At 58.4% G+C, this 26,792-nt stretch overlaps 1 protein-coding gene across 1 annotated transcript in view; it reads right to left on the reverse strand.

Annotated features, from left to right (window-relative positions):
- LOC308232645 (chromodomain-helicase-DNA-binding protein 3-like) overlaps nt 1–26,792 on the reverse strand; it is a gene marked incomplete at its 5' end in the record, with an annotated part of 60,733 nt that overhangs the window by 13,299 nt on the left and 20,642 nt on the right. The window contains 13 exons of the mRNA XM_080639876.1: nt 1,280–1,378; nt 4,548–4,683; nt 4,786–4,898; nt 5,292–5,457; nt 9,453–9,597; nt 14,483–14,616; nt 16,152–16,237; nt 16,912–16,977; nt 18,644–18,821; nt 19,373–19,539; nt 21,450–21,681; nt 23,231–23,355; nt 25,412–25,529. Coding sequence (XP_080496002.1) covers nt 1,280–1,378; nt 4,548–4,683; nt 4,786–4,898; nt 5,292–5,457; nt 9,453–9,597; nt 14,483–14,616; nt 16,152–16,237; nt 16,912–16,977; nt 18,644–18,821; nt 19,373–19,539; nt 21,450–21,681; nt 23,231–23,355; nt 25,412–25,529 — 1,765 coding nt within the window. The remainder of the gene's footprint in view (nt 1–1,279; nt 1,379–4,547; nt 4,684–4,785; nt 4,899–5,291; nt 5,458–9,452; nt 9,598–14,482; nt 14,617–16,151; nt 16,238–16,911; nt 16,978–18,643; nt 18,822–19,372; nt 19,540–21,449; nt 21,682–23,230; nt 23,356–25,411; nt 25,530–26,792) is intronic.

The raw sequence follows: 26,792 nt of genomic DNA on the forward strand, positions 1-26,792 counted from the left end.
GGGGGGGGGGGGGGGGGCGGGGGTGTGCCGCGATGGGGCCCCCCCCCCCCCGGCCCCAAGGCCTCTGCCGTGAGCAGGAGGCCATTGGGAGCCGACAGTAGGCTCCAGAGTGAACGGGGCAGGGCTGAGCCACGCCTCCCCGAGTTAAGCCACGCCCCCGTGGCGGGAAGCCACGCCCCCATGGGGGTCAAGCAACGCCCTCAATGGGTTAAGCCACGCCCCCATGGTTAAGCCACGCCCCCCGTGGGTTAAGCCACGTCCCCCGTGGGTTAAGCCACTCCCCCGTGGGTCAAGCCACGCCCCCATGGGTTAAGCCACGTCCCCCATGGGTTAAGCCACTCCCCCGTGGGTCAAGCCACGCCCCCATGGGTTAAGCCACGCCCCATGGGTTAAGCCACGCCCCCGTGGGGGTTAAGCCACTCCCTATGGGTTAAGCCACTCCCCATGGATTAAGCCACGCCCCCAATGGGTTAAGCCACGTCCCCCATGGGGGTCAAGCCACGCCCCCATGGGTTAAGCCACGCCCCCGTGGGGCTAAGCCACTCCCTATGGGTTAAGCCACGCCCCCCATGGGTTAAGCCACTCCCTATGGGTTAAGCCACGTCCCCCATGGGTTAAGCCACGCCCCCGTGGGGTTAAGCCACTCCCTATGGGTTAAGCCACGCCCCCAATGGGTTAAGCCACGTCCCCCATGGGGGTCAAGCCACTCCCCCCGTGGGTCAAGCCACGCCCCTGTGGGTGAAGCCACGCCCCCATGGGTTTAGCCACGTCCCCCATGGGGTTAAGCCACTCCCTATGGGATAAGCCACGCCCCCATGGGGTTAAGCCACTCCCTATGGGTTAAGCCACGCCCCCATGGGGTTAAGCCACTCCCCCGTGGGGTTAAGCCACTCCCTATGGGTTAAGCCACTCCCCCAATGGGTTAAGCCACGTCCCCCATGGGGGTCAAGCCACTCCCCCCGTGGGTTAAGCCACGCCCCTGTGGGTCAAGCCACGCCCCAATGGGTTAAGCCACGCCCCCGTGGGGCTAAGCCACTCCCCCGTGGGTCAAGCCACGCCCCCCATGGGTTAAGCCACTCCCTATGGGTTAAGCCACGCCCCCCATGGGTTAAGCCACGCCCCCGTGGGGGTTAAGCCACTCCCTATGGGTTAAGCTACTCCCCCCGTGGGTTAAGCCACGCCCCCATGGGTTAAGCCATGCCCCCCCCCCCCGGGTTAAGCCACGCTCCCAAGGGGTCAAGCCACGCCCCTCCATGGGTTAAGCCCCGCCCCCTGGCACCTCGCTTGGGGTCGGGGTCCCCCGCTCGCTCCTTGGGGTCCTCGTCGGGGGGCTTGTCCTCGCCTCTGCCTGCGCCGGGAGCCTGCTCGGCCTCCGCGCCTGCACGGGGGTATTATGGGATGGCGGGGGGTAGAGTGGGGTGGTATGGGGGGGGGTGGTATGGGGTATTATGGGATACGATGGGATGTGATGGGATGTGATGGGATGTGATGGAATGTGATGGGATATGGGGTATTATGGGATACGATGGGATGTGATGGGATGTGATGGGATGTGATGGGATATGGGGTATTATGGGATATGATGGGATATGGGGTATTATGGGATACGATGGGATGTGATGGGATGTGATGGGATGTGATTGGATATGGGGTATTATGGGATACGATGGGATGTGATGGGATATGATGGGATGTGATTGGATATGGGGTATTATGGGATACGATGGGATGTGATGGGATGTGATGGGATATGGGATATGGGATATGATGGGATGTGATGGGATATGGGATATGGGATATGATGGGATATGATGGGATGTGATTGGATATGGGGTATTATGGGATATGATGGGATGGGATGAGATATGATTGGATATGGGGTATTATGGGATATGATGGGATGGGATGAGATATGATTGGATATGGGGTATTATGGGATATGATGGGATGGGATGAGATATGATTGGATATGGGGTATTATGGGATATGATGGGATGGGATGAGATATGATTGGATATGGGGTATTATGGGATATGATGGGATATTATGGGATATGATGGGATATGGGTATTAAGGGATATGATGGGATGTGATGGGATGTGATGGGATATGGGGTATTATGGGATATGATGGGATATTATGGGATACGATGGGATGTGATGGGATGTGATGGGATATGGGATATGGGATATGATGGGATGTGATTGGATATGGGGTATTATGGGATACGATGGGATGTGATGGGATGTGATGGGATATGGGATATGGGATATGATGGGATATGATGGGATGTGATTGGATATGGGGTATTATGGGATATGATGGGATATTATGGGATATGATGGGATATGGGTATTAAGGGATATGATGGGATGTGATGGGATGTGATGGGATATGGGGTATTATGGGATATGATGGGATGGGATGAGATATGATTGGATATGGGGTATTATGGGATATGATGGGATATTATGGGATATGATGGGATATGGGTATTAAGGGATATGATGGGATGTGATGGGATGTGATGGGATATGGGGTATTATGGGATATGGGATATGAAGGGATATGATGGGATATGCGGTATTATGGGATATCATGGGATATTACAGGATATGGGTATTACGCGATATGATGGGATATGACGGGATATTATGGGATGTGATGGGCTATGGGGTATTACGGGCTATGATGGGCTATGACGGGCTATGGGGTATTATGGGATGTGATGGGATGTGACGGGCTATGGGGTATTATGGGCTATGATGGGCTATGACGGGCTATGGGGTATTATGGGATGTGATGGGATGTGATGGGCTATGGGGTATTATGGGCTATGATGGGCTATGACGGGCTACGGGTCATTATGGGCTATGATGGGCTATGACGGGCTATGGGTTTTATGGGATGTGATGGGCTATGACGGGCTATGGGGTATTATGGGCTATGATGGGCCATGGGTCATTATGGGCTATGACGGCCTATGACGGGCTATGGGGTATTATGGGCTATAATGGGCCATGGGTCATTATGGGCTATGATGGGCTATGACGGGCTATGGGGTATTATGGGCTATAATGGGCCATAGGTCATTATGGGCTATGATGGGCTATGACGGGCTATGGGGTATTATGGGCTATGATGGGCCATGGGTCATTATGGGCTATGATGGGCTATGACGGGCTATGGGGTATTATGGGCTATAATGGGCCATGGGTCATTATGGGCTATGACGGCCTATGACGGGCTATGGGGTATTATGGGCTATAATGGGCCATGGGTCATTATGGGCTATGATGGGCTATGACGGGCTATGGGGTATTATGGGATGTGATGGGATGTGATGGGCTATGGGGTATTATGGGCTATGATGGGCTATGACGGGCTATGGGGTATTATGGGATGTGATGGGCTATGACGGGCTATGGGGTATTATGGGCTATGATGGGCCATGGGTCATTATGGGCTATGACGGCCTATGACGGGCTATGGGGTATTATGGGCTATAATGGGCCATGGGTCATTATGGGCTATGATGGGCTATGACGGGCTATGGGGTATTATGGGCTATAATGGGCCATAGGTCATTATGGGCTATGATGGGCTATGATGGGCTATGGGGTATTATGGGCTATAATGGGCCATGGGTCATTATGGGCTATGATGGGCTATGACGGGCTATGGGGTATTATGGGCTATAATGGGCCATGGGTCATTATGGGCTATGACGGCCTATGACGGGCTATGGGGTATTATGGGCTATAATGGGCCATGGGTCATTATGGGCTATGATGGGCTATGACGGGCTATGGGGTATTATGGGCTATAATGGGCCATGGGTCATTATGGGCTATGATGGGCTATGACGGGCTATGGGGTATTATGGGATGTGATGGGATGTGATGGGCTATGGGGTATTATGGGCTATGATGGGCTATGACGGGCTACGGGTCATTATGGGCTATGATGGGCTATGACGGGCTATGGGGTATTATGGGCTGTGATGGGCTATGACGGGCTATGGGGTATTATGGGCTATGATGGGCCATGGGTCATTATGGGCTATGATGGGCTATGACGGGCTATGGGGTATTATGGGCTATAATGGGCCATGGGTCATTATGGGCTATGACGGCCTATGACGGGCTATGGGGTACTATGGGCTATAATGGGCCATGGGTCATTATGGGCTATGACGGCCTATGACGGGCTATGGGGTATTATGGGCTATAATGGGCCATGGGTCATTATGGGCTATGATGGGCTATGACGGGCTATGGGGTATTATGGGATGTGATGGGATGTGATGGGCTATGGGGTATTATGGGCTATGATGGGCTATGACGGGCTACGGGTCATTATGGGCTATGATGGGCTATGACGGGCTATGGGGTATTATGGGCTGTGATGGGCTATGACGGGCTATGGGGTATTATGGGCTATGATGGGCCATGGGTCATTATGGGCTATGACGGCCTATGACGGGCTATGGGGTACTATGGGCTATAATGGGCCATGGGTCATTATGGGCTCTGGGGGTCACTCACCCGCCCTCTCCTCACGGGCCCCGGTCCCTTCGGCCTCGGCCTCCCTGTGGCCGCCTCCTTCCTCCTCCTCCCCCTTGCGCACGCCCTCGGCCTCGCTGCTGCCACCCGGCGACGGGGGCCCCTCGGCGACAGGCGCCTGCCATAGGGGACCCCGGGCGATGCCGTCACCCCCATAGGGGACAACGGGGGGGGGACGGGACCCCCCCCCAAACAACCCCGCAATGGGACCGGCACCCACCTCCGTGTCCATCTTCTCGGGCCCTTTGGGCTCCTTCTCGTCCCTGCTGTCCCCATTGTCCCTGTCCGCCGGGGGCCCCGGCCCGTCCCCGCGCTCCATGGGGGCTGGCGTGCCTGGGACGAGGGGAAAAGGGGGGGCCGCAGGGGATTATGGGATGTGGGATATGGGGTGTCCCCACGCCCCAGTCCCGTATCCCTGTATCCCCACGTTACCCTGGTCCCTTGTCCCCTACGTCCTGCATCCGCATCCTGTCCCTGTATCCCATCCCCATGGGTACCCCCATGGCCCCTGTATCCCACCCTACCCCATCCCCATGTACCCCTATGGACCCCCATGGCCCCTGTATCCCACCCTACCCCATCCCCATGTACCCCTATGGACCCCCATGGCCCCTGTATCCCACCCTACCCCATCCCCATGTACCCCTATGGACCCCCATGGCTCCTGCACCCCCATCCTGCCCCTGTACCCCCCCCATTCCCCATCCCCCCGGGCTCTCCCATTACCGGGGCTGTGGGGAGCGGGGCTGGGGGGGCCGCTGTGCTCGGGGCTGGGGGGCCCGGTCCTGGCCGGGGAGGAGGCTCGGGACGAGCGCTTGGAGTCGGCGGCGCTGGGCTCCGGGGCCAGCTCGGGGAGGCTCCAGCGCCCGTTGATGTGCTCGAACTCCTGCACCTGAGAGCCGGGGGCACCCATGGGGGGGGGCACCCATAGAACCCATAGGGGGGGCACCCATAGCGGGGGACACCCATAGAACCCATAGGGGCACCCATAGGGGGGGACACGCACAGAACCCATAGGGGCACCCATAGAACCCATAGGGGCACCCATAGGGGGGGCACCCATAGAACCCATAGGGGCACCCATAGGGGGGGACACGCACAGAACCCATAGGGGCACCCATAGGGGTACCCATGGAGGGGGGGACCCATAGAACCCATAGGGGCACCCATAGCGGGGGACACCCATAGAACCCATAGGGGCACCCATAGGGGTACCCATGGAGGGGGGGACCCATAGAACCCAAGGGGCACCAATAGGGGGGGACACCCATAGAACCCATAGGGGCACCCATAGGGGGGGACACCCACAGAACCCATAGGGGCACCCATAGGGGTACCCATGGAGGGGGGGGGACCCATAGGGGCACCCATAGGGGTACCCATGGAGGGGGGGGCACCCATAGAACCCATAGGGGCACCCATAGGGGGGGACACCCATAGAACCCAAAGGGGCACCCATAGGGGTACCCATGGAGGGGGGGGCACCCATAGAACCCATAGGGGCACCCATGGAGGAGGGGACACCCATAGAACCCATAGGGGCACCCATAGGGGCACCCATGGGGGGGGGGGACCCATAGAACCCATAGGGGCACCCATAGGGGGGGCACCCATAGGGGGGGCACCCATAGAACCCATAGGGGCACCCATAGGGGGGGACACCCATAGAACCCATAGGGGGGGCACCCATGGGGGGGGGGACCCATAGAACCCATAGGGGCACCCATAGGGGGGGACACCCACAGAACCCATAGGGGCACCCATAGGGGGGGACACGCACAGAACCCATAGGGGCACCCATAGGGGGGGACACGCACAGAACCCATAGGGGCACCCATAGGGGTACCCATGGAGGGGGGGACCCATAGAACCCATAGGGGCACCCATAGCGGGGGACACCCATAGAACCCATAGGGGCACCCATAGGGGTACCCATGGAGGGGGGGACCCATAGAACCCAAGGGGCACCAATAGGGGGGGACACCCATAGAACCCATAGGGGCACCCATAGGGGGGGACACCCACAGAACCCATAGGGGCACCCATAGGGGTACCCATGGAGGGGGGGGACCCATAGGGGCACCCATAGGGGTACCCATGGAGGGGGGGGCACCCATAGAACCCATAGGGGCACCCATAGGGGCACCCATGGGGGGGGGGGACCCATAGAACCCATAGGGGCACCCATAGGGGGGGACACCCATAGAACCCATAGGGGCACCCATAGGGGCACCCATGGGGGGGGGGGACCCATAGAACCCATAGGGGCACCCATAGGGGGGGACACTCACAGAACCCATAGGGGCACCCATAGGGGTACCCATGGAGGGGGGGGACCCATAGAACCCATAGGGGCACCCATAGGGGCACCCATGGAGGGGGGACACCCATAGAACCCATAGGGGCACCCATAGGGGTACCCATGGAGGGGGGGGGGACCCATAGAACCCATAGGGGCACCCATAGGGGCACCCATGGAGGGGGGGGGACCCCCATAGAACCCATAGGGGCACCCATAGGGGGGCACCCATAGGGGTACCCATGGAGGGGGGGACCCATAGAACCCATAGGGGCACCCATAGGGGTACCCATGGAGGGGGGGACACCCATAGAACCCATAGGGGCACCCATAGGGGCACCCATGGAGGGGGGGGGACCCCCATAGAACCCATAGGGGCACCCATGGAGGGGGGGCACCCATAGAACTCATAGGGGCACCCATAGGAGTACCCATGGAGGCGGGGGGGACCCATAGAACCCATAGGGGCACCCATAGGGGTACCCATGGGGGGGGGGGACCCATAGAACCCATAGGGGCACCCATAGGGGGGGCACCCATAGGGGCACCCATGGAGGGGGGGGACCCATAGAACCCATAGGGGCACCCATAGGGGGGGACACCCATAGGGGCACCCATGGAGGGGGGGGCACCCATAGAACCCATAGGGGCACCCATAGGGGTACCCATGGAGAGGGGGGACCCATAGAACCCATAGGGGCACCCATAGGGGCACCCATGGGGGGGGGACACACCCATAGAACCCATAGGGGCACCCATAGGGGTACCCGTGGAGGGGGGGGGGACCCATAGAACCCATAGGGGCACCCATAGGGGCACCCATGGAGGGGGGGGGACCCCCATAGAACCCATAGGGGCACCCATGGAGGGGGGGGCACCCATAGAACTCATAGGGGCACCCATAGGAGTACCCATGGAGGCGGGGGGGACCCATAGAACCCATAGGGGCACCCATAGGGGTACCCATGGAGGGGGGGGGACCCATAGAACCCATAGGGGCACCCATAGGGGGGGCACCCATAGGGGCACCCATGGAGGGGGGGGACCCATAGAACCCATAGGGGCACCCATAGGGGGGGCACCCATAGGGGCACCCATGGAGGGGGGGGCACCCATAGAACCCATAGGGGCACCCATGGAGGAGGGGACACCCATAGAACCCATAGGGGCACCCATAGGGGTACCCATGGAGAGGGGGGGGGACCCATAGAACCCATAGGGGCACCCATAGGGGCACGCATGGGGGGGGGGACACCCATAGAACCCATAGGGGCACCCATAGGGGTACCCGTGGAGGGGGGGGGGACCCATAGAACCCATAGGGGCACCCATAGGGGCACCCATGGAGGGGGGGGGACCCCCATAGAACCCATAGGGGCACCCATGGAGGGGGGGGGAACCCATAGAACTCATAGGGGCACCCATAGGAGTACCCATGGAGGCGGGGGGGACCCATAGAACCCATAGGGGCACCCATAGGGGTACCCATGGAGGGGGGGGGACCCATAGAACCCATAGGGGCACCCATAGGGGGGGCACCCATAGGGGCACCCATGGAGGGGGGGGACCCATAGAACCCATAGGGGCACTCATAGGGGGGGCACCCATAGGGGCACCCATGGAGGGGGGGGCACCCATAGAACCCATAGGGGCACCCATGGAGGAGGGGACACCCATAGAACCCATAGGGGCACCCATAGGGGTACCCATGGAGAGGGGGGGGGACCCATAGAACCCATAGGGGCACCCATAGGGGCACGCATGGGGGGGGGGGACACCCATAGAACCCATAGGGGCACCCATAGGGGTACCCGTGGAGGGGGGGGGGACCCATAGAACCCATAGGGGCACCCATAGGGGCACCCATGGAGGGGGTGGGACCCCCATAGAACCCATAGAGGCACCCATGGAGGGGGGGGCACCCATAGAACTCATAGGGGCACCCATAGGAGTACCCATGGAGGCGGGGGGGACCCATAGAACCCATAGGGGCACCCATAGGGGGGCACCCATAGGCGCATCCATGGTGGGGGGGGACGACCCATAGGGGCATCCATGGGGGGGTGAACCCATAGGGGCATCCATGGGGGGGACCCATAGGGACACCCGTGGGGGGGGGCCATAGGGGCATTCATAGGGGGGAACCCATAGAGGCGCCCATGGAGGGGGAACCCATAGGGACACCCATGGGGGTGGGACCCATAGGGGCATCCATGAGGGGGACCCATAGGGACACCCATGGGTGGGGGACTCATAGTGACAACCATGGCTGGAGGGCACCCATAGGGACACCCATTGGGGGGGATCCATAGGGACACTCATGGTGGGGGGCCCATAGGGGCATCCATGGGGGGGACCTATAGGGACACCCAAGGGGGGGGACCCATAAGGACACCCATGGGTGGGGGGGACCCCTAGAGGCCTCCATGGGTTGGAGGCACCCATAAGGAGGACACAGGGGCCCCCATGGGTGGGGACCACCCATAGGGGGGGAACAAGGAGCACCCGTGGATGGGAGGCACCCAAAGGGCAGGGGGGTGCCTATGGGGGGGTCCGTGGCGGCTGGGGGCACCCATGGGTGCTGGTACCTTCTTCTTGACGAGGGACATGACCCCGATGCGGGTCAGGACCTGCTGCCGGGACAGCCCCTCGCGGGGGACCCCGTCCGCAAACGTCTCCGAGCCGTCGGCGCCCGGCTCGCAGAGGTGGCGCATGAAGAGCGACACGTAGGCTCTATAGGGGACAGCAGGGACACCCATAGAGCCCATTGACACCCATAGAGCCCTCCCCAGGCTCGCAGAGGTGCCGCATGAAGAGCGACACGTAGGCTCTATAGGGGACAGCAGGGACACCCATAGAGCCCATTGACACCCACTGACACCCATAGAGCCCATTGACACCCATGGACACCCATAGAGCCCATTGACACCCATTGACACCCATAGAGCCCATTGACACCCATGGACACCCATAGAGCCCATTGACACCCATGGACACCCATAGAGCCCATTGACACCCATTGACACCCATAGAGCTCATTGACACCCACGGACACCCATAGAGCCCATTGACACCCATGGACACCCATAGAGCCCATTGACACCCATTGACACCCATAGAGCCCATTGACACCCACTGACACCCATAGAGCCCATTGACACCCATGGACACCCATAGAGCCCATTGACACCCATTGACACCCATAGAGCCCATTGACACCCATTGACACCCATAGAGCCCATTGACACCCACGGACACCCATAGAGCCCATTGACACCCATTGACACCCATAGAGCCCATTGACACCCATAGAGCCCTCCCCAGGCTCGCAGAGGTGCCGCATGAAGAGCGACACGTAGGCTCTATAGGGGACAGCAGGGACACCCATAGAGCCCATTGACACCCATAGAGCTCATTGACACCCACGGACACCCATAGAGCCCATTGACACCCATTGACACCCATAGAGCCCATTGACACCCATGGACACCCATAGAGCCCATTGACACCCATGGACACCCATAGAGCCCATTGACACCCATGGACACCCATAGAGCCCATTGACACCCATGGACACCCATAGAGCCCATTGACACCCACTGACACCCATAGAGCCCATTGACACCCACTGACACCCATAGAGCCCATTGACACCCATAGAGCCCTCCCCAGGCTCGCAGAGGTGCCGCATGAAGAGCGACACGTAGGCTCTATAGGGGACAGCAGGGACACCTATAGAGCCCATTGACACCCATTGACACCCATAGAGCCCATTGACACCCATGGACACCCATAGAGCCCATTGACACCCATGGACACCCATAGAGCCCATTGACACCCATGGACACCCATAGAGCCCATTGACACCCATGGACACCCATAGAGCCCATTGACACCCATGGACACCCATAGAGCCCATTGACACCCATGGACACCCATAGAGCCCATTGACACCCACTGACACCCATAGAGCCCATTGACACCCATAGAGCCCTCCCCAGGCTCGCAGAGGTGCCGCATGAAGAGCGACACGTAGGCTCTATAGGGGACAGCAGGGACACCTATAGAGCCCATTGACACCCATGGACACCCATAGAGCCCATTGACACCCATGGACACCCATAGAGCCCATTGACACCCATGGACACCCATAGAGCCCATTGACACCCATGGACACCGATAGAGCCCATTGACACCCATGGACACCCATAGAGCCCATTGACACCCATTGACACCCATAGAGCCCATTGACACCCATGGACACCCATAGAGCCCATTGACACCCATTGACACCCATAGAGCCCATTGACACCCATGGACACCCATAGAGCCCATTGACACCCATGGACACCCATAGAGCCCATTGACACCCACTGACACCCATAGAGCCCATTGACACCCATTGACACCCATAGAGCCCATTGACACCCATGGACACCCATAGAGCCCATTGACACCCACTGACACCCATAGAGCCCATTGACACCCATTGACACCCATAGAGCCCATTGACACCCATAGAGCCCTCCCCAGGCTCGCAGAGGTGCCGCATGAAGAGCGACACGTAGGCTCTATAGGGGACAGCAGGGACACCTATAGAGCCCATTGACACCCATTGACACCCATAGAGCCCATTGAAACCCATGGACACCCATAGAGACCATTGACACCCATGGACACCCATAGAGCCCATTGACACCCATTGACACCCATAGAGCCCATTGACACCCATGGACACCCATAGAGCCCATTGACACCCATTGACACCCATAGAGACCATTGACATCCATTGACACCCATAGAGCCCATTGAAACCCATAGAGCTCATTGACACCCAATGACACCCATAGAGCCCATTGACACCCATAGAGCCCTCCACAGGCTCGCAGAGGTGCCCCATGAAGAGTGACACGTAGGCTCTATAGGGGACAGCAGGGACACCTATACAGCCCATTGACACCCATGGACACCCATAGAGCCCATTGACACCCATGGACACCCATAGAGCCCATTGACACCCATTGACACCCATAGAGCCCATTGACACCCACTGAAACCCATAGAGCCCATTGACACCCATTGACACCCATAGAGCCCATTGACACCCATAGAGCTCACTGACACCCACTGACACCCATAGAGCCCATTGACACCCGTAGAGCTCATTGACACCCAATGACACCCATAGAGCCCATTGACACCCATAGAGCCCATTGACATCCATTGACACCCATAGAGCCCATTGAACACCCATAGAGCCCATTGACACCCATTGACACCCATAGAGCCCATTGACACCCACTGACACCCATAGAGCCCATTGACACCCACAGAGCCCTCCCCAGGCTCGCAGAGGTGCCGCATGAAGAGCGACACGTAGGCTCTATAGGGGACAGCAGGGACACCTATAGAGCCCATTGACACCCATTGACACCCACAGACACCCATTGACATCCATTGACACCCATAGAGCCCATTGACACCCATAGAGCTCATTGACACCCATGGACACCCATAGAGCCCATTGACACCCATGGACACCCATAGAGCCCACTGACACCCATAGAGCCCATTGACACCCGTAGAGCTCATTGACACCCATTGACACCCATAGAGCCCATTGACACCCATAGAGCCCTCCCCAGGCTCGCAGAGGTGCCGCATGAAGAGAGACACGTAGGCTCTATAGGGGACAGCAGGGACACCTATAGAGCCCATTGACACCCATTGACACCCATAGAGCCCATTGACACCCATGGACACCCATAGAGCCCATTGACACCCATGGACACCCATAGAGCCCATTGACACCCATAGAGCCCTCCCCAGGCTCGCAGAGGTGCCGCATGAAGAGCAACACGTAGGCTCTATAGGGGACAGCAGGGACACCTATAGAGCCCATTGACACCCATGGACACCCATAGAGCCCATTGACACCCATTGACACCCATAGAGCCCATTGACACCCATAGAGCCCTCCCCAGGCTCGCAGAGGTGCCGCATGAAGAGCGACACATAGGCTCTATAGGGGACAGCAGGGACACCTATAGAGCCCATTGACACCCATTGACACCCATAGAGCCCATTGACATCCATTGACACCCATAGAGCCCATTGACACCCATGGACACCCATAGAGCCCATTGACACCCATGGACACCCATAGAGCCCATTGACACCCATAGAGCCCTCCCCAGGCTCGCAGAGGTGCCGCATGAAGAGAGACATGTAGGCTCTATAGGGGACAGCAGGGACACCTATAGAGCCCATTGACACCCACTGACACCCATAGAGCCCATTGACACCCATTGACACCCATAGAGCCCATTGACACCCAATGACACCCACAGAGACCATGGACACCCATAGAGCCCATTGACACCCATGGACACCCATAGAGCCCATTGACACCCATGGACACCCATAGAGCCCATTGACACCCACTGACACCCATAGAGCCCATTGACACCCATAGAGCCCATTGACACCCATAGAGCTCATTGACACCCATTGACACCCATAGAGCCCATTGACACCCATAGAGCCCTCCCCAGGCTCACAGAGGTGCCGTATGAAGAGCGACACGTAGGCTCTATAGGGGACAGAAGGGACACCTATAGAGCCCACTGACACCCACTGACACCCATAGAGCCCATTGACACCCATAGAGCCCTCCACAGGTTCGCAGAGGTGCCCCATGAAGAGCGACACGTAGGCTCTATAGGGGACAGCAGAGACACCTATAGAGGCCATTGACACCCATGGACACCCATAGAGCCCATTGACACCCATGGACACCCATAGAGCCCATTGACACCCATGGACACCCATAGAGCCCATTGACACCCATTGACACCCATAGAGCCCATTGACACCCACTGACGCCCATAGAGCCCATTGACACCAATTGACACCCATAGAGCCCATTGACACCCATTGACACCCATAGAGCCCATTGACACCCATAGAGCCCATTGACACCCATTGACACCCATAGAGCCCATTGACACCCACTGACACCCATAGAGCTCATTGACACCCATAGAGCTCATTGACACCCATAAAGCCCATAGAGCTTGTCCCCAGTGTCCCCATAACCAAGGACATCGTCCCCATTGCCCCCCTTACCCCCATTGCCCCCATTACCCCCATTACCACCATTACCCCCATTACCCCCATTGCCCCCATTGCCCCCATTTGCCCCTTTGCCATCAGCCTGTCCCCTCCTCACAGCGCCCCATGGCCTGTGCCGGCCCTGGCCGGGTCCTGCCACCGCTCTGGTGTCCCCAAGGCCATTGCTGGCCCCCCAGGGGGGTCAGGGGGACCCCGGGGGTGACTTTGTGTCGGGGTGAGGGGGGCACGGGCTCGTCCGGCCCCCAGGAACCCGACTCTGCTGGCGCTGGGATGAGTAAGGGCTCATCATGTGGCTGGGGGGCAATGGGGGCAATGGGGGGTAAGGGGGGCAATGGGGGGCAATGGGGGGCAATGGGGGGCAATGGGGGCAATGGGGGCAATGGGGACATTCCTGATACCACCACCCTGTATCTCCCATCCCCATCATCACCCACCCCATTGTCCCCATTGCCCCATTGTCCCCATTGTCCCCATTGGCACCCACTTGAACTCCTTCTCGCTCTTGCCACGCAGGTCCCGCACGAGCCATTGGGAGGTGAAGGCGTCCTGGGGGGGCATCCCCCACCTCATCACCGCGTTCAAGAAGGCCTTGCGCTGCCGCGTGTTGAACCCCAGCACCTGCGGGGGCAATGGGGGCGATGGGGGTAATGGGACAATGGGGGTAATGGGGGTAATGGGGACAATGGGGGTAATGGGGGCAATGGGGGCAATGGGGGCAATGGGGGTAATGGGGAGTAATGGGGGTAATGGGGGCAATGGGGTAATGGGGGTAATGGGGGCAATGGGGGCAATGGGGGCAATGGGGGTAATGGGGAGTAATGGGGGTAATGGGGGTAAATGGGGGCAATGGGGATGATGGGGACGATGGGGGTAATAGGGATGATGGAAGCAATGGAAGCGATGCGGACAATGGGGGCAACGGGGGTAATTGGAACAATGGAAGCAATGGGGGCAATGGGGGCAATGGGGGTAATGGGGATAAAGGGGGTAAATGGGGGCAACGGGGAAGATAGGGACGATGGGGATAATGGAGGCAATAACAGCAATGGGGTAATGGGGATGATGGAGGCAATGGGGACAATGGGGGTAATGGGGGTAATGGGTCAATGGGGACAATGGGGACAATGGCAACAATGGGGACAATAGGGGCAATGGGGGCGATGGGAGTAATGGGGGCAATGGGGGCGATGGGAGTAATGGGGGCAATGGGGGCGATGGGGGCGATGGGGGCGATGGGCAGCAATGGGGGGCAATGGGCATCAATGGGTGTCAATGGTTGATAATGGGTGTCAGTGGCTGTCGGTGGGTGACACCAAGCAAGTCCCATATCCCCCCTTTGTGTTGTGGTCCCCCCCATGGCACCCTGATCCCCCACCCATGGGACACTTGGGGCCATTGAGGATGGGGACCTTGGGGACAAGGTCCTCTGGGTATGGGGACATTGGGGACATTGGGGAAGGGGTCTATGGGGATGTGGATCATTGGTGATGGGGTCTATGGGGATGGGGACATTGGGGACATTGGGGATGGGGTCTATGGGGATGGGGTCATTGGGGACCCTGGGTATGGGGTCTATGGGGATGGGGTCATTGGTGATGGGGTCTATGGGGATGGGGACATTGGGGACATAGGGGAGGGGGTCTATGGGGATGGGGTCATTGGGGACCCTGGGTATGGGGTCTATGGGGATGGGGTCATTGGTGATGGGGTCTATGGGGATGGGGACATTGGGGACATCGGGGACATCGGGGATGGGGTCTATGGGGATGGGGTCATTGGGGACATTGGGGATGGGGTCTATGGGGATGGGGTCATTGGGGACAAGGTCTATGGGGATGGGGTCTATGGGGACATCGGGGACATCGGGGATGGGGTCTATGGGGATGGGGACATTGGGGACAAGGTCTATGGGGATGGGGTCTATGGGGACATCGGGGACATCGGGGATGGGGTCTATGGGGATGGGGACATTGGGGACAAGGTCTACGGGGATGGGGTCTATGGGGACATCGGGGACATCGGGGATGGGGTCTATGGGGATGGGGACATTGGGGACCCTGGGGATGGGGTCTATGGGGACAAGGGGCCTTGGGGACAAGGGACCGTAGAGGGGGGTTCTATGGGGCCGCTGTGGGGTGTCCCCACGTCCTCACCTCGATGTTGCCCCCGACCCGGGCCAGCAGCGGAGGCAGGGGTTTGTCCTTCTCATTGCGGAGCTGCCGCTTGGACTGACGGCGGCCTGGGGGGGGGACCGGGGGGTCAGCACCCACCTAGGGCACCCTGACCCCCTATAGAGCACCATGAGGCCCCTATGGCACCCTGACCCCCTATAGAGCACCATGAGGCCCCTATGGCACCCTGATCCCCTATAGAGCACCATGAGGCCCCTATGGCACCCTGATCCCCTATAGAGCACCATGAGGCCCCTATGGCACCCTGATCCCCTATAGAGCACCATGAGGCCCCTATGGCACCCTGATCCCCTATAGAGCACCATGAGGCCCCTATGGCACCCTGATCCCCTATAGAGCACCATGAGGCCCCTATGGCACCCTGATCTCCTATAGAGCACCATGAGGCCCCTATGGCACCCTGACCCCCTATAGAGCACCATGACCCCCCTATGGCACCCTGACATCCCCTATAGAGCACCATGAGGCCCCTATGGCACCCTGACCCCCTATAGAGCACCCTGGCCCCCCTATGGCACCCTGACATCCCCTATAGCACCCCAACCCTCCCTGTAGCACCCTGACCCCCACATGGGGGTCCCCCCCTCCCCAGACAGGGAGGCACAAGGGGGAACACAGGAGGACATGGGGGGGGGACACAAAGGGACACAGGATGGGGGCCATGGGGGGACAATGGGGGGACAATGGGGGGTCAATGGGGGTCCATGGGGGGGGCTCTCACCCTCCGGCCGCTCATCGAAGTCCTCGTCCTCCTCCTCGGAGCCCACCGAGTACTCGGACTGGTTATCTGGGGGACACCGTCAGCACCATGGACAGCACCCAATGGCACCCAATGGCACCCAACGGTACCCAATGGCACTCAATGGCAACCAACGGTACCCAATGGCACCCAATGGCAACCAATGGCACCCAATGGCACTCAATGGCAACCAACGGTACCCAATGGCACTCAATGGCAACCAACGGTACCCAATGGCACCCAATGGCAACCAATGGCACCCAATGGCACTCAATGGCAACCAACGGTACCCAATGGCACTCAATGGCAACCAACGGTACCCAATGGCACCCAATGGCAACCAATGGCACCCAATGGCACTCAATGGCAACCAACGGTACCCAATGGCAACCAATGGCAACCAATGGCACTCAATGGCAACCAATAGCACCCAATGGCACTCAATGGCAACTAATGGCAGCCAATGGCACCCAATGGCACTCAATGGCACCCAAGGGCAACCAATGGCACTCAATGGCACCCAATGGCAACCAATGGCACCCAATGGCAACCATCAGCACCCAACAGCACTCAACGGCAACCAATGGCACCCAATAGCACCCAATGGCAACCAATGGCACCCAATGGCACCCAATGGCAACCAACGGCACTCAACGGCACCCAACGGCACTCAATGGCAACCAATAGCACCCAACAGCACCCAACGGCAACCAATGACAACCAACAGCACCCAACGGCACCCAATGGCAACCAATGGCACCCAATGGCAACCAACGGCACTCAACGGCACCCAACGGCACTCAATGGCAACCAATAGCACCCAACAGCACTCAACGGCAACCAATGGCACCCAATAGCACCCAATGGCACCCAATGGCAACCAATGGCACCCAATGGCAACCAACGGCACTCAACGGCACCCAACGGCACTCAATGGCAACCAACAGCACCCAACAGCACCCAACGGCAACCAATGGCACCCAATAGCACCCAATGGCACCCAATGGCAACCAATGGCACCCAATGGCAACCAACGGCACTCAACGGCACCCAACGGCACTCAATGGCAACCAATAGCACCCAACAGCACCCAACGGCAACCAATGACAACCAACAGCACCCAACGGCACCCAATGGCAACCAACAGCACCCAATGGCAACCAACAGCACTCAACGGCACCCAACGGCACTCAATGGCAACCAATAGCACCCAACAGCACTCAACGGCAACCAATGGCACCCAATAGCACCCAATGGCACCCAATGGCAACCAATGGCACCCAATGGCAACCAACGGCACTCAACGGCACCCAACGGCACTCAATGGCAACCAATAGCACCCAACAGCACCCAACGGCAACCAATGACAACCAACAGCACCCAACGGCACCCAATGGCAACCAATGGCACCCAATGGCAACCAACGGCACTCAACGGCACCCAACGGCACTCAATGGCAACCAATAGCACCCAACAGCACCCAACGGCACCCAATGGCAACCAATGGCACCCAATGGCAACCAACGGCACTCAACGGCACCCAACGGCACTCAATGGCAACCAATAGCACCCAACAGCACCCAACGGCAACCAATGACAACCAATGGCACCCAACGGCAACCAACAGCACCCAGTAGCACCCAACAGCACCCAACAACCCCTTCCAATGCATCCCAGTCCATCCCAGTCCATCCCGGTCCATCCCAGTGCCCACCTTGGTCCTCCTGGGCCGCATCGTTGTAGTTGACCTGCTTGCGCACGCGCTTGCCCTTGCCCAGGTTGCGGGCCAGGTCCTCCTGCTGCTGCTCGTAGTGGTGCCGCAGCAGCTTCTCCCAGTAGTCGGGGTCCACGTTCTCCTCCTGCTTGATGATCTCCCGCTCGATCTCCTCGATCTGCTGGCAGGGACGCGGTCAAGGGGCACCCCCAGCACCCCACTGGGGCTCACGGCGCCACCAGCACCGGCCCCCCAACTGCGTCACCTCCCCTCCTCATCGCCACCAGCTCCGTTACCACCAGCACCATCTCCATCGCCCTCGTCGCCTCCATCCCCTCCATCTACTCATCGCCATCATCTTCATCCTCGTCATCCCCATCGCCCCCATCTCCACTGTCTCATCCCCTCCACCTCCATCATCCCCTTCACCAACAGCATCTCCACCATCCTCATCTCCACCTCCCCTGTCCCCATCATCTCCTTGGACCCCATCACCTCCATCACCTCTGTCCCACCACCTCCATCAACCCCATTGTCCCATCACCTCCATCAACCCCATTGATCCCACCACCTCCATCAACCCCATTGTCCCATCACCTCCATCAACCCCATTGTCCCATCACCTCCATCAACCCCATTGTCCCACCACCTCCATCAACCCCATTGATCCCACCACCTCCACCAACCCCATTGTCCCACCCCCTCCACCATCCCCATGGCCATGCTCACCTTGTCCTCCTCCCGCACCACGTACTGGGCCACCTTGAAGGAGCTGAGATACTCGTTCATGTTCTGCACGTCGGCGTCATCGGTGGCGTCCTGGTTGCGGTCCAGGAGCCGTGCGATGGCCTCGTTGTCGTAGTGGATCACGCTGCTGTCCTCCTCCTTGTTGTCCCCTGCGTGGTGGCACGCGGCTCGCATCGGGGGGCACGGACCAGCCTGGCCTTGGCATGGGCCAACGTGGGCCAGTGTGGGCCAACATGGCCTTGACATGGGTCAACATGGTCCAATATGGCCCAACAGGGCCTTGGCATGGCCCAACGAGACCTTGGCATGACGTCCCACCAAGACCTTCACATCCCATCAAGACCTTCACGTCCCACCATCACCTTCACGTCCCATCAAGACCTTCGCGTCCCACCAAGACCTTCGCGTCCCATCAAGACCTTCACATCCCACCATCACCTTCACGCCCCACCAAGACCTTCACGTCCCACCAAGACCTTCACGTCCCACCAACACCTTCACATCCCACCATCACCTTCACGCCCCACCAAGACCTTCACGCCCCACCAAGACCTTCACGTCCCACCAACACCTTCACGTCCCACCATCACCTTCACGTCCCACCAAGACCTTCACGTCCCACCAAGACCTTCACGTCCCACCAACACCTTCACGTCCCACCATCACCTTCACGTCCCACCAACACCTTCACGTCCCACCATCACCTTCACGTCCCACCAACACCTTCACGTCCCACCATCACCTTCACGTCCCACCAAGACCTTCACGTCCCACCAAGACCTTCACGTCCCACCAAGACCTTCACGTCCCACCATCACCTTCACGTCCCACCATCACCTCCACGTCCCACCATCACCTCCACGTCCCACCATCACCTCCACGTCCCACCATCACCTTCACGTCCCACCATCACCTCCACGTCCCACCATCACCTCCACGTCCCACCATCACCTTCACGTCCCACCATCGCCTTCACGTCCCACCATCGCCTTCACGTCCCACCATCACCTCCACGTCCCACCATCACCTCCACGTCCCACCATCACCTTCACGTCCCACCATCACCTCCACGTCCCACCATCACCTTCACGTCCCACCATCGCCTTCACGTCCCACCATCGCCTTCACGTCCCACCATCACCTCCACGTCCCACCATCGCCTTCACGTCCCACCATCACCTCCACGTCCCACCATCGCCTCCACGTCCCACCATCGCCTCCACGTCCCACCATCGCCTCCACGTCCCACCATCGCCTCCACGTCCCACCATCGCCTCCACGTCCCACCATCGCCTCCACGTCCCACCATCACCTCCACGTCCCACCATCACCTCCACGTCCCACCATCGCCTTCACGTCCCACCATCACCTCCACGTCCCACCATCACCTTCACGTCCCACCATCACCTTCACGTCCCACCATCGCCTCCACGTCCCACCATCGCCTCCACGTCCCACCATCGCCTTCACGTCCCACCATCGCCTTCACGTCCCACCATCGCCTTCACGTCCCACCATCGCCTCCACGTCCCACCATCGCCTCCACGTCCCACCATCGCCTTCACGTCCCACCATCGCCTTCACGTCCCACCATCGCCTTCACGTCCCACCATCGCCTCCACGTCCCACCATCACCTTCACGTCCCACCATCACCTTCACGTCCCACCATCACCTTCACGTCCCACCATCACCTTCACGTCCCACCAAGACCTTCACGTCCCACCAAGACCTTCACGTCCCACCATCACCTTCACGTCCCACCAAGACCTTCACGTCCCACCAAGACCTTCACGTCCCACCAAGACCTTCACGTCCCACCAACACCTTCACGTCCCACCAAGACCTTCACGTCCCACCAACACCTTCACGTCCCACCATCACCTCCACGTCCCACCATCACCTTCACGTCCCACCATCGCCTTCACGTCCCACCATCGCCTTCACGTCCCACCATCACCTCCACGTCCCACCATCACCATCACGTCCCACCATCGCCTTCACGTCCCACCATCACCTCCACGTCCCACCATCACCTTCACGTCCTCCCTTTCTCCTCACCCTCATTCTCATCCTTGAAGAGCTCCTCGGTGCCGAACTTGAGGATGTCATCGAGCTCCTGCTTGGACATGGAGCCGGCCTTGGAGCCCAGCCCCGGGCGCACCACCAGGTGCGTGAGCATCATCTTGCGCTTGGCCACCTGCGTGATGCGCTCCTCCACCGACGCGCGCGTCACGAAGCGGTAGATCATCACCTTGTTGGCCTGGCCGATGCGGTGCGCGCGGCTGAACGCCTGCCGGGGGTAGGGAGAGGGAGACCGGAGAGCACGGAATGTTATGGGATGGCTTGGAATGTGGCGGGATCGGGGCGGGAGATGGGGATGGGGGGGATGGTGGTGGACTTGTGAGTGGTTGAATGGCTGCAATGGGGAGATGGGAGAGCGTGGAATGTGGGATAGAATGGAAGGTCATGGGATAGCATGGAATGTCGTGGAATAGGGTGGGATAGGGGGTATGGGAGATGGAGACGTGGGGTATAGCATTGGCCAAACCAATGTGGTATGCTTGGATATGGGGAATGGGGAATGGGATATAGTGTATGGGCTATGGGGTACGGGGTATGGGATATGGGGTATGGGATATGGGGTATGGGGTATGGGATATGGGGTATGGGATATGGGGTATGGGATATGGGGTATGGGGTATGGGATGTGGGGTGTGGGGTATGGGGTATGGGATATGGGGTATGGGGTATGGGGTATGGGATATGGGGTATGGGATATGGGGTATGGGGTATGGGGTATGGGGTATGGGATATGGAGTATGGGGTATGGGATATGGGGTATGGGGTATGGGGTATGGGGTATGGGGTATGGGGTATGGGATATGGGGTATGGAGTATGGGGTATGGGGTATGGGGTATGGGATATGGGGTATGGGATATGGGGTATGGGGTATGGGATATGGGGTATGGGGTATGGGATATGGGGTATGGGATATGGGGTATGGGGTATGGGATATGGGGTATGGGATATGGGGTATGGGATATGGGGTATGGGGTATGGGATATGGGATATGGGATATGGGGTATGGGATATGGGGTATGGGGTATGGGGTATGGGATATGGGGTATGGGATATGGGATATGGGGTATGGGATATGGGGTATGGGGTATGGGGTATGGGGTATGGGGTATGGGGTATGGGATATGGAGTATGGGGTATGGGATATGGGGTATGGGATATGGGATATGGGGTATGGGATATGGGGTATGGGATATGGGGTATGGGGTATGGGGTATGGGGTATGGGATATGGAGTATGGGGTATGGGATATGGGGTATGGGGTATGGGGTATGGGGTATGGGGTATGGGGTATGGGATATGGGGTATGGAGTATGGGGTATGGGGTATGGGGTATGGGATATGGGGTATGGGATATGGGGTATGGGGTATGGGATATGGGGTATGGGGTATGGGATATGGGGTATGGGATATGGGGTATGGGGTATGGGATATGGGGTATGGGATATGGGGTATGGGATATGGGGTATGGGGTATGGGATATGGGATATGGGATATGGGGTATGGGATATGGGGTATGGGATATGGGGTATGGGGTATGGGATATGGGATATGGGATATGGGGTATGGGATATGGGGTATGGGGTATGGGGTATGGGATATGGGATATGGGGTATGGGATATGGGGTATGGGGTATGGGATATGGGGTATGGGATATGGGGTATGGGATATGGGGTATGGGGTATGGGGACCAGGTGAGTGCTGGGTACCATGGGTGTCTATGGGGGTGCCATGGGGGTGCTGAGGGGGGCTCAGGACCTGGATGTCGTTGTGGGGGTTCCAGTCGGAGTCGAAGATGACGACGGTGTCGGCGGTCGCCAGGTTGATGCCGAGGCCCCCGGCCCGTGTCGAGAGCAGGAAACAGAACTGCTGCGCCCCCGGCGCTGCCCCCCCGGCGTCAGCGCCCACAGCACCCCCTATAGGCCCCTATAGACCCCCATAGACCCCTATAGACCCCTATTGCACCCATAGACCCCTACAGCACCCCATAGACCCCTACAGACCCCCACAAGACCCCTATAGCACCCAGAGACCCCTATAGACCTCCATAGACCCCTATAGCACCCACAGACCCCTATAGACCTCCATAGACCCCTATGGCACCCACAGACCCCTATAGCACCCACAGTCCCGTATAGCACCCACAGACCCCTATATCACCCCATAGAACCCTATATCACCCATAGACCCCTACAGACCCCTATAGCACCCATAGACCCCTATAGCACCCACAGACCCGTATAACACCCACAGACCCGTATAGCACCCACAGACTCCTATAGCACCCACAGACCCCTATAGCACCCCATAGAACCCTATATCACCCATAGACCCCTATAGCACCCATAGACCCCTATAGACCCCCACATACCCCTATAGCACCCATAGACCCCTATAAACCCCCAAAGACCGCTATAGACACCTATAGACCCCTATAGAACCCCACAGACCTCTATAGCACCCATAGACCCCTATAGACCCCTATAGACCCCTATAGACCCCTATAGCACCCATAGACTCCTATAGCACCCATAGACCCCTACAGCACCCCATAGACCCCTATAGACCCCCACAGACCCCTATAGCACCCATAGAGCCCTATAGACCCCCACAGTCCCCTATAGCACCCAGAAACCCCTATAGCACCCAGAGACCCCTATAGCACCCTATAGGCCCCTATAGACCCCCCCAGACACCCAGAGCCCCTGTTGCTGCCTCCCCAGCATCAGCACGCACAGCACTCCCTAGAGCCCCCTATAGCTCCTATAGCCCCCCATAGCACCCCATAACCCCTGGCATCAGTGGCCACAGCACCCCATGGTTGCCCCCAAGCCCGTGTCCCCCCCACCCATGGGTGCCCCCCACCACCCTCTATGTCCCTCCAAACCCCTTTTGCCCTCCACCCATTGACTACCCCCTACCCCATACTGACCCCCCCACCCATGGGTGCCCCCACCCATGGGTGCCACCATTGACGCAGTCAATGGCCTCCTGATGCCAATCACCCCCTCCCATTGACTACCCCATAGTGACCCACACCCATTGACTACCCACATACCTATGGGTGCCCCCCACCCATGGGTGCCACAGTCAATGGCCTCCTGATGCCCATCAACCCCACCCACTGACTACCCCCTACCCCATACTGACCCCCAAACAATGGGTGCCCCCCACCCATGGGTGCCACCATTGACACTGTCAACAGCTTCCTGATGCCCATCAACCCCTACCATTGACTACCCCATAGTGACCCACACCCATTGACTACCCCCATACCTATGGGTGCCCCCCACCCATGGGTGCCCCCCATTGGGTGCCACCATTGACGCAGTCAACGGCCTCCTGATGCCCATCACCCCCTCCCATTGACTACCCCATAGTGACCCACACCCATTGACTACCCCCTACCTATGGGTGCCCCCACCCATGGGTGCCACCATTGACGCAGTCAACGGCCTCTTGATGCCCATCATCCCCTACCATTGACTACCCCATAGTGACCCACACCCATTGACTACCCCCATACCTATGGGTGCCCCCCACCCATGGGTGCCCCCCATTGGGTGCCACCATTGACGCAGTCAACGGCCTCTTGATGCCCATCATCCCCTACCATTGACTACCCCATAGTGACCCACACCCATTGACTGCCCCCATACCTATGGGTGCCCCCACCCATGGGTGCCACCATTGACGCAGTCAACGGCCTCTTGATGCCCATCATCCCCTACCATTGACTACCCCATAGTGACCCACACCCATTGACTGCCCCCATACCTATGGGTGCCCCCACCCATGGGTGCCACCATTGACGCAGTCAACGGCCTCCTGATGCCCATCACCCCCTCCCATTGACTACCCCATAGTGACCCACACCCATTGACTACCCCCATACCTATGGGTGCCCCCCACCCATGGGTGCCCCCCATTGGGTGCTACCGTTGAAGCGGTCGATGGCCTCCTGGCGCAGGGCGCCCGTGATGCCGCCGTCGATGCGCTCGTACTTGTAGCCCTCGTAGTCCAGGAAGTCCTCGAGCAGGTCCAGCATCTTCGTCATCTGCGGGCACTGGTTACACTGGGAGCACTGGGTGCTATGGGGTGGCTGGCTAGGGGGGCTATAGGTTGCTATGGGGTGTCTATGTGGGTGCTAGAGGTTGCTATGGGTGTTATATGTTCCTATGGGTGTCTATGGGTGTTATGGATGTTATAGGTTGCTATGGGTGTCTATGGGTGCTAAAGGTTGTTATGGGTGTCTATGGGTGCTATGGATGTTATAGGCTGCTATGGGTGTCTATGGATGTCTATGGGTGCTAGGGATGCTATAGGTTGCTATGGGTGTCTATGGGTGCTACGGATGTTTTAGGTTGCTATGGATGTCTATGGGTGCTAAAGGCTGATATGGGTGTCTATGGGTGCTAAAGGTTGCTATGGGTGTCTATGGGTGCTATGGATGTTATAGGCTGCTATGGGTGTCTATGGATGTCTATGGGTGCTAGGGATGCTATAGGTTGCTATGGATGTCTATGGGTGCAATGGATGCTACAGGGTGCTATGGGTGTCTAAGGGTGCTATGGATGTTATAGGTTGCTATGGGTGTCTATGGGTGCTAAAGGTTGCTATGGGTGTCTATGGGTGCTATGGATATTATAGGTTGCTATGGGTGTCTATGGGTGCTATGGATGTTATAGGTTGCTATGGGTGTCTATGGGTGCTATGGATGCTACAGGGTGCTATGGGTGTCTATGGGTGCTAAAGGTTGTTATGGGTGTCTATGGGTGCTATGGATGTTATAGGTTGCTATGGGTGTCTATGGGTGCGATGGATGCTACAGGGTGCTATGGGTGTCTATGGGTGCTAAAGGTTGCTATGGGTGTCTATGGGTGCTATGGATGTTATAGGTTGCTATGGGTGTCTATGGGTGCTATGGATGTTATAGGTTGCTATGGGTGTCTATGGGTGCGATGGATGCTACAGGGTGCTATGGGTGTCTATGGGTGCTAAAGGTTGTTATGGGTGTCTATGGGTGCTATGGATGCCATTGGGTATCCATACAGTATATATAGAGTATCTACAGATGTTATAGAGTACCTATAGATGCCACAAGGTATCTATAGGATTATCTAAAGATGTTATAGAGTACCTATAGATGCCATAGGGTATCCATAGGGTATCTACAGATGCTATAGAGTACCTATAGATGCCATAGGGTATCCATAGGGTATCCATAGGGTATCTACAGATGTCATAGAGTATCTATAGATGCCATAGGGTATCTATAGGGTATCTATAGGGTATCTACAGATGCTATAGAGTACCTATA

The sequence above is a fragment of the Psittacula echo genome (genome assembly GCF_963264785.1).
Source record: "Psittacula echo genome assembly, contig: SCAFFOLD_118, whole genome shotgun sequence".
Lineage (NCBI taxonomy): Eukaryota > Metazoa > Chordata > Aves > Psittaciformes > Psittacidae > Psittacula > Psittacula echo.